General features: G+C 36.5%; 1 protein-coding gene across 1 annotated transcript; it reads left to right on the top strand.

Moving 5' to 3' along the window:
• The first annotated feature begins 421 nt into the window (after positions 1 to 421).
• Positions 422 to 9,781, top strand: LOC133293995 (kinesin-like protein KIN-4C). Its single transcript, XM_061492633.1, is given in 27 exon segments — positions 422 to 538; positions 677 to 823; positions 933 to 1,085; positions 1,161 to 1,402; positions 1,591 to 1,730; positions 1,956 to 2,080; positions 2,477 to 2,513; positions 2,610 to 2,701; positions 2,818 to 2,934; positions 3,022 to 3,135; positions 3,285 to 3,368; positions 3,459 to 3,663; positions 4,185 to 4,285; positions 4,460 to 4,558; positions 4,645 to 4,758; positions 4,831 to 4,947; positions 5,052 to 5,132; positions 5,456 to 5,527; positions 5,608 to 5,701; positions 5,799 to 5,821; positions 6,031 to 6,116; positions 7,181 to 7,252; positions 7,337 to 7,588; positions 7,774 to 7,918; positions 8,063 to 8,149; positions 8,266 to 8,838; positions 9,082 to 9,781. Coding segments are annotated over 27 exon segments (3,912 nt in total). The 3' UTR covers positions 9,505 to 9,781.

Below are 9,781 nucleotides of genomic sequence, written 5' to 3'. Positions count from 1 at the left end.
GTGACACGCGCGTGACCATAATCCTAATTTGAATTCGGACCTGAGCGCCATTTTCTCAAATACAATTTAATCAGATTCAGGCACGTCCACATTCAAAATCGCGGCCACTACCCTCCCCTCTCTGTTCAAAACGCAAACCTTTCGTTTCGTTTTTCTTCTTCTTCTCCTCAGTTCTCTTTTGATTCTCTCATTCTCTTCCCTCTCACTCTGTCGCTCACTTCGTTTCTCTCACAGTTAAGCAAGCTCAGATCGAAACCTCACTTGCTTCAACACTTGACGCTTTTTCACAATCAATCACGGTTATGCGGGATTGAAATTGAAATGCAACTGAAAACGGAAACGAAGTTCCTCCAGTTAACTTTTGCGTTTTCGATTGGGTTCTAGGGTTTCTAATTCAAAGACTGATCTGAGTTTGTTAGAGATGGAACACTCAGACGGGAACTGCGTGCGAGTTGCCGTCAACATCCGCCCTCTGATCACGTCGGAGCTTCTTCTCGGCTGCACAGATTGCATCACTGTTGTTCCCGGCGAACCTCAGGTGCGTTTTCTATAAATCTCTGTTAACTGTGATTATTTGGTCAATTCATATAATGCTTGCTTTGGTATTTGTTGGAAGCTTGGGATTTATAAACTTATATTAATTTGATGTGTAATTGTTGTTGTTGATGCTCGGTAGGTGCAAATTGGGTCTCATGCGTTCACTTACGATTATGTTTACGGTAGTACGGGGTTGCCTTTGTCTGCAATATATGATGATTGTGTAGCTCCTCTTGTTGATGCACTCTTCCATGGCTATAATGCAACTGTTCTTGCTTATGGCCAGGTATAATTTTCACGTTTAGTTGGTGGAAATCTTATTTCAGAAACTTGGTTTGGTTATATTTGGTCTGCATTTACAGTAAATTATAATTGGGCTTTTGTTCTCATCTCAGACTGGATCTGGTAAGACATACACAATGGGCACCAATTACACTGGAGGGGAAAGTTCTGGTGGAATTATACCCAGGGTGATGGAGACCATATTCAAGAGAGTTCAGTGTATGAAAGAATCAAGCGAGTTTTTGATTAGAGTATCTTTTATTGAGGTAAAGAATACTGTTTAGTGAATTTTCTCTGTAATTGAGATCAGATTTTAAACTTGAACTGCTAAAAAATGACAGATATTCAAGGAAGAGGTATTTGATTTGATTGATACCAATTCTTCAAGAGAAGTGGCTTCCACTGCAAAGTTCTCTGTACCCACCAGGGTTCCCATACAAATTAGAGAAACGGTGAATGGAGGAATAACACTGGCTGGTGTGACCGAGGCCGAAGTTAAGACAAAAGAAGAAATGTCGTCTTATCTCGCTCGGGGTTCGTTGTCACGTGCCACCGGGTGTACAAACATGAACAGTCAATCAAGGTAAAACTGCTATAATTAAGTCTGCCGCATTATTTGTTTTGTGAATAATTTCTTATTGTTTGGTTTGATAAAATTGACTCTAGTATAATGCATATTAACATTAATGGAGTAGGATTCCCCCCCCCCCCGGCTGACCTGGGAAATTACTTTATAGTATGATGACTGTGTGGTTTACGTGCTTTGTTTAGTCGTTCACATGCTATATTCACAATCACTATGGAGCAAAAGAATGGTGATGATGTCTTATGTGCCAAACTACATTTAGTGGACCTTGCTGGTTCTGAACGTGCCAAAAGAACTGGTGCAGATGGCATGCGTTTAAAAGAAGGTGAGGTATTCCTGTTGTTAGTGATACGGCATATTTGTGGGGCTATGAATAGAACTAATACAAAAATATTTTCTGCAGTTTATCCTGTTCGTCACAATAGAATTTGGAAATTTGAGTTAACGCATGCCTCTCATGTTGCTGAGTTTTATGAATGCAATTTTTATTTTTTAATAAAAAGTTATTAAACGATCAATTGGTTTGTTTTTTTTTTTTTTCATGGTTAAGGCATTCATATCAACAAGGGTTTATTGGCTCTTGGGAATGTGATAAGTGCATTGGGAGATGAAAGAAAGCGAAAAGAAGGAGGCCACGTGCCATATCGTGATAGCAAATTAACACGCCTACTGCAGGTTTGCACAATATTTGTTTAAACAATACATCTAGAATTTTTATCTTGAACATCTCCACATTTTCTATCATGTATGATTTTTTCTACTTGGTAAGATAATATAAGAAATAATATCTGAACTTAAAAACAAAATTTGTCCATGACCTTTTAGTCTCATGATTTAAGAGGTCATAGGGGAGGGGAATGCGCATATTCTTTTTGTTTAACATATCGTTAGAGCTTTTAGAGTGTCGTGTGGGGTTTATATTGCTAATCCTATCTTGAAAATTGTTTTAAAAGCCACTGTTACTGGAAAATGTTAAAATAAAATTTTAGTTGCTGTGTTTATTTTTGAAATATCCAAGTGATGGATTCATATTATCTTGTCGTGAAATGCAATTGGTTAATGAATATACAGGATTCTCTCGGAGGAAACAGCAAAACGGTGATGATAGGTACACTCTGCATACTCAGTGCATAATTATAGTCTTTTGAAATTTTTATACTTTTTAAGATCATATGTATCATCTAAACTGTGTGGAATGCGGCAGCATGTGTTAGTCCTGCTGACACCAATGCTGAAGAGACATTGAACACTTTAAAGTATGCCAACCGTGCTCGCAACATTCAGAACAAGGCAGTTGTAAGTGCTTTGCTTGGTGTTCCTTAATCATTATTTTTAATTTTTTATTTTCTTGCTTGTGGGCAGCGGTCGTTTATGTTTCTTACTTTTGATATTTTTAAATTTTCTTGTTTTAGATTAATCGTGATCCAGTGGGAGCTCAGGTGCAGAGAATGCGAAGTCAGATTGAGCAATTGCAGGCTGAGCTGCTATTTTATAGAGGTGATGCTGGAGGACCATTCGAGGAACTTCAGGTACATCTTTATTTCAGGAAGGAAGTATCTGAAGTTGATCACGCATTTACCGGTTATAGGTTTCTGATGTTCTTTTTTCTCTCTCAGATACTTAAACACAAAATATCCTTACTTGAAGCAAGCAATGCAGAGCTACAGCGGGAGCTTCAAGAACGTCGAATAACTTGTGAGAGTTTAACACAACGTGCTTGTGATGCTCAGGTCTTTCTTTAATCCTTTATGTTTTTAGTTCTAACAAAATGTTGGGAGTTTTACCCAAAACAGAAAATTTGCTAGTTAAATACAGTATCCTTTGCTGTGCTTTTGACATCAATATGTTGCGTCTCACTCAATATGTTGAATTCTTTTAGGTTGAAAAGGACCAACTGATCATGAAAATAGAATCAATTCGAAATGGAAAATCTTGGGATGAGATTGACTCAAATTCAAATCAGGTTTGGATGCATCACTTCATTACTAATGCGTGGTTACAATTTTCTGCTAATGTAATCCATCTTTGACTCATGGTCTGAACTTGTATCTAGGATTATGACCTGGTGAAATCTTATGTGTCAAAGATCCAAGAGTTGGAAGGTCAATTGCTTCGTTTGAAAAATTCCAATACGAAATCTAGTCATTTTGTTGATTGGGTTGATTCCGATGATAGTGGATTCGGGCCAAAGACTGATTTATTTGCATGTGGTAATGAGTATTCATCTGATAGTGATGCTAAATCTTTGGACATAACAGGTACAAATATTGAAGGTTGTTTTTAACTTTTATTGTGCAGTGTATCTCTTTCTTGATTTTTAACCCTTGTGGCTGACGTTAATAATATTATTCTTGGCACATTTGTTTTGGTTGAGACAAGTGCATCAAAATTTTGAGATGACAAATTGATTTTTGAAAGCTCTAATTAACAGTGTTTTGTTGGATAACCGGGTAGCCCGTGGTAGGGAAGAATTACCATCAAATGAGTTTAGGCAACAAACCTGCCACAATAAGTAAGCTTAGATACCACATTTCAACCCAAAATTTTAAGGTGTTAGGTTTTGGGTCCTTCCACTTGTATGGTTCTCAGTTCTCACTCTGTCAATTGAACTAATGCAAGATTTTAATACTCAGATTTGGATTCCCAACATGTTTAGACTTCTTAATACCCATTTTTGTTTTTGTTTTTTTACTTTTTTTATATCACTTTGAATTGCGATTTAATCCGAATTCTTAAATATCAACATATGGTTTTATAACATTGTGCGACTTGTATGCAGATGATATGGAAGATCATGCAAAGGAGATAGAACACTCTTCTCTTCAAGAAAAGTTGGATAGGGAGCTCAAAGAATTGGATAAGAAACTTGAACAAAAGGAGGTAAAAGTTGCTGGATCTAGTTTTAGACCCATGAAGAAGTTGAATCTTTTGTTTTGTCAAGTTTTGGTTTGCTAATATCTTTATCATATTATGCAAATTGACAAGATATTGGATGTCTTGTATTGATTCTATAATATGTTTTTACTGCCTAATTTTTCTATTTTTTGGTTGAAGGCTGAAATGAAGCTGTTTAGTAACGCTGATACTTCAGTTCTTAGGCATCATTATGAAAAGAAACTTATTGAGTTGGAACACGAAAAGAAGTTTTTGCAGGTAATTGATCTGTGTTATGATAACTTTTTTATATTCCATTTAAAAAGTTACTATAATAACTCCGTTCCTTTTTATATTATTGGTAGAAAGAGATTGAGGAACTTAGGTTCAATCTTGCAAATATTTCATCCGCTTCTGATGATGGAGCTCAGAAGTTAAAGGCCGAGTATCTTCAAAAGTTAAATGCTCTTGAAGCACAGGTGAACTTGTTATTTGGAATGTCTTAACTCCAATGGTCACTCCATGCAGTGAACTGATTATTTGCTTTCCAGGTCTCTGAGCTGAAGAAGAAACAAGATTCTCAGTCTCAACTGTTGAGGCAAAAACAGAAAAGTGATGAGGCTGCAAAACGACTTCAGGATGAGATCCATAGAATTAAATCTCAAAAGGTGTAACGGTCTTGTTAATGGAACTTGTGTTTTCAGTTTGAAGTAGAAAGGTTTTTCTCTCTCTCTTTCTTTTAGTGTCATTGCTGATATTTTATTTTCTTTAGGTTCAACTGCAACATAAGATTAAGCAGGAATCTGAACAATTTAGATTATGGAAAGCTTCGCGTGAAAAAGAAGTTCTCCAGGTAAACGAAGTTGGGTAGAATTTTCTTGTACTTTGTTAATAAAAAAAATCCTTGATACTTAATTACTTCATTCTATAACCGTATAGAGGGAAATCTTTCGCTTGTGGTATTCTTTTTTCCATTCGATAATGGTATTATGATTTTATCTCTGTTCAGACTTTGTTAGGTACTATTACTTAGGTTATTTGCTGGTCTCTTGCTTATAAGGAATGGCTCTCTCTGGTCCCTAAAACGAACACCTCAACATCTCTCCCTTTAACCTTGTCAAAAAAATTGATTTGTTATTGGTGAATCTTCTAATACATATTTTGAGTGATTTCCAGCTTAAAAAAGAAGGGAGGAGGAACGAATACGAGATGCATAAGCTGTTAGCGTTGAATCAGAGGCAAAAGATGGTAAGATGATGTTCAAATCACTTACTCTTGTGGTCTTATTTTGATGCTGGTTATTCCCATTATTTATGTGTTCGATGTAGGTATTGCAAAGGAAGACAGAAGAAGCTTCCTTGGCTACAAAAAGGCTAAAAGAGCTTTTGGAATCTCGAAAGGCTTCCTCGCGTGAAACTATGGGTTTGTGCTTGCAGCTTAACTTTTTTTGAGCTTGCTTTCCCTATTTTGTGAGCTTTCTAATAACTGGCAGTTAATTTTTTATGCACTGGTGCTGCAGGTGGGAATGGTCCTGGAATTCAGGTAATCCTAACTGCTAAGTTTGTGAATGATACACAAGTATTAAATTGTTTCCTACACATTGATTTGTACTCGATGTTGTTAAACATTATATGCTTTTGAGTTCTTCTTGGTGATTTTGCTGAATAAGCTTCACCTTTCCAAGCGTGCAAATGAGTGGATGCCTTGGTGTTTTCGTAGCTTCTACTTGACGTATATGCTTCTATTTGAAGGCTTTGATGCAGGCAATAGAGCATGAGCTTGAAGTGACCGTCCGAGTGCATGAAGTACGTTCAGAATATGAGCGTCAAATAGAAGAGTATGTGCTATTTTTAACATTTAGTTCTAAAATCTGAGACCTTTAAGATTGAGTAGGAGGATTTCTTTATTGAGTGATGGCTAGAACTTCTGAAAGCACCCCGTCTTTTTTATATATGGAAGAATATGATGATAATTTAAGTTAATTTCACCCATAATTGAAGCGTGGACTGTGATTATTGATGGTGAGCAAGTCAAACATTGAATGACAGGTTTTGAATTTTTCCAACGAAAATATAGCTAAACTTTGTTGCGGGTATATGTTGGCTTTATAAAGAGGATTGAAAATTTTCGGAAGCTCATATATATATATATATATTTAGGGTTATATACTTCTTCTGTCACTGCAGATGAAAAAAAATGCAGCAACACTTATTTTTATGAGGATACGCGTCTGAATCCTATGCATTTATTTTTATCAGGATACGCGTCCGAATCCTGATGTTTTTTTTTTTTTAGACCAGGATACGACCTCGTATCTTAGTGTTAATAATTTGCTGCAATTTTTCTCATCAACAGCGAAAGGAGAAACAACGAACCCATATATTTATATATTTATACGGGGTAAACATTTTTACAACCATTTTAGATAAGGTTATATACAGTTATATTTTATAACTATGTACTACCGATAGTATATAGTTATAACATTAAAGTTAATTTTTTTTCTCTCTGTCACTTTTCAGAACCTGTCTGCTGACACGGAGAGAGAGAATTTTTTTTTTAATATTACAAATAATTATATATTACTGGTAATATATAGTTATAAAAGATAGCTGTAAATAATCTTATATAAAGTGACTGTAGAAATATTTTTTCATATATATATATAGGGTTCATCTAATCTCATGTTATATGAGAGAAGATATCTTATGTTGTAGAGACACATGTGGTAGGACCCACTATTTACAAAAAAAGAAAAATAGTGTCACAGTTTTCGATGAATCTAGAGATAAACTACTCTAATGTTGCCTAAAAATAGTTTTTTTCCATATATATATATATATATATATATATATTTGAGCCTTGCTCACAGGCTCATTTAATTATCACTATTCATTACAGGAGAGCTAAAATGGCCAAGGAGATCACCAGGTTAAAGGAAGAAACAGAGATGATGAAGCTTAACAGTACTAGGTGAAAAAGCCTTTCATTTACCCAAGCCACTTTAAATATTGTACATCCTTGTCATTTTTCTTTGGCAATTTATGATTGACGAAGTCTGTTTTCTGATCGCTAATTTAGTGATGGCCTCGTATCAATGTCTCCGGGTGCAAGAAATTCAAGGATTTTTGCCCTTGAAAACATGCTTGCTACTTCCTCTACAACACTGGTGTCAATGGCATCTCAGTTGTCCGAGGCAGAAGAGCGGGAACGGGTTTTCAGTGGCAAGGGACGTTGGAACCAAGTCCGGTCCCTTGCTGATGCCAAGAATTTGATGAATTATTTGTTCAATCTAGCATCTTCCTCCAGGTAATAGCTGCTTATCTGCAAGCCAATTTTTGGTCCATGATTTTAGTTTAACCAAGATGCCTTGAAAAGTTATTAGATTAGGGATATTATACTAAAATGCGATATCTGTTAAATTTCAAAGAAATCCAAAAGTTGTCTTTCGTGATGATATGACCGGATATTTTTCTCTGCTTTTCTTATATCAGATGTTTATTGCGAGATAAAGAAGTTACCTGCAGAGAGAAGGACATGGAAATAAGAGAACTAAAAGAAAAAGTAGTAAGGCTAAGCTGTTCACTTCGACAATTGGAAATGAAGAAGGCTGAACTTATTCACCAGTTGAAGTTGCAGGTTTGGCCGAGATGTCATGCCTTTTCTCCTTTATAGCTCCACATCATCCGGATTAAGTTGGAAAAATAAATTGTGCAACGCAACTTAGAAAATACTGATATACTGAAACTTACGAATTTTTTTGTTTTGTCTTTTTTATGATAGACTGCAAAGAGATACTCGGAATCTGCGGGGTATTCGGGATATTCTGACATAAATGTTGGAGGACATCAGTATGACTTGCGCAAGTTGGTAGGTCTCTTGCATATCAGTAGCTCTTCTACTGCGCCTGCAAATGATTCCATCTCATCATAAATTTCATTTTTTTGGGGGGACCCATAATTAATGATCAATTGGTTATCATTCAGGAAAATCGACGATCTACCATCTTACTCGAGGATATGGATATATCGGATGCAGAATCAGATGATTATGATATAGATGCAACTGATGATGAATGGGTAGAGTCCGGAAAATTACACTTCAGGAAAAGAAAATCTAAAAGCGGACAATTAAGCATGGAAAATAATCAGTCAAATATCAGTTCAGAAGATGTCAAAGATAATTCAACAGAAGAACTTGGAGGTACATGTGTAGAAGAAACTGGATCAGATGTTTGCTGCTCTTGTAGTAAAAACTCGTTTTGCAAGACAAATAAATGCAAATGCAAAGCTCTGGGCACATGTTGTGGGAGTTCTTGTGGTTGCTTAGCATCCAAGTGTGCCAACAGAGCATCAGTCACAAATGAGTCACAGGAGTTAACACAATCGGGATTGGTTGAAGGAACTGGAGATGATTCTGGTATTGAGGAAACAGACAAAAATCGCCTTCTTGCTGCTCAAGGTGCTGAGTTGCTTCAGGGTGCACTGGTTGAGAGGCCTGCTGAGGCAAACAGTGATCATGGGCCAAGAAAGCCCCTCTCCGATATTGGAAATACACTGGTGAGTCAGTCACACTTTAAAAAGTCAAGTTTCTCTGCATTGGGAAAAATCATTTTTTTTTTTAATGTACATTGCATTGGAACTGGATGTAATTTCAATTGCTTCAGGTTGCTATTAATTTCACCGGCATTTTATTTTCTAGCTCTATTTTTATAATGCCATTATTTTTTTAATGTCTTACGCTATTGTTGGTCTAGGACGATCTGGTAGCCCTGTTATAACGATTACTGTTTCTTTTTGCAGGCCAAATCGAATGCCCAGAAGGCTAATCAGAGAAAGAAATGGCGGAAGTCCACATTAGTTCTTGTTTCAGATCCGCCACCTTCCTTGCAGCCAGATAATTGTGAAGTCCCCAAGAAAGAAAATAATAGCATTAGTGAAGCGGACGTATCTATGAATATACCACAGAAAATGCCCTCATCTAGACATGATAATGCTCCGGTTGCCCCCAAGGCAGACAATAATTTTGGTGAGATAGATGTACCTTTAAAGATACCACGGGCTATGCGAAAGCAAGTTTCGTCAAATGGGGGTGGCCTTCCACTGGGGGACAGGAATGCTAGTAAGCCAGATGAATGTGTCAATAAGAAGGAGCCTGAAGTTGCTGAAGCTAGAAGTCCGGTCCGACAAAAAAGAACACTTGAGAAAGAGAACAATGGACGTTAATCTTACATCCATTTCTTACCCTTTTAAGGGCAAAGCCCAGATTTTAAGACGCATGCCATTACCATACTCTTATGGTGTATCCGTTGAAGATAGAAGATTCCGTAGTGTATGGGGTGACTAGACGTGTTTCAAATTGATTTTCGTTTGTCTTCGGCTGACGAATAGATTAATTGGCGCTCTTTTCTTGGTTATTAGACATTTTATGCAAGCGATTTCGTGCTTGCGTTTTTTTAATTATCACGGCATATCCTTTGAGTGAAATCAAATCAATTTGTAT

The sequence above is a fragment of the Gastrolobium bilobum genome, unplaced genomic scaffold, assembly GCF_033153095.1.
Source record: "Gastrolobium bilobum isolate Gb01-03AN ecotype WA unplaced genomic scaffold, APGP_CSIRO_Gbil_v1 utg15022, whole genome shotgun sequence".
NCBI classification, from domain to species: domain Eukaryota; kingdom Viridiplantae; phylum Streptophyta; class Magnoliopsida; order Fabales; family Fabaceae; genus Gastrolobium; species Gastrolobium bilobum.
The sequence above is the reverse complement of the archived record's forward strand: the minus strand, read 5'-3'. Positions and strand labels throughout refer to the sequence as shown.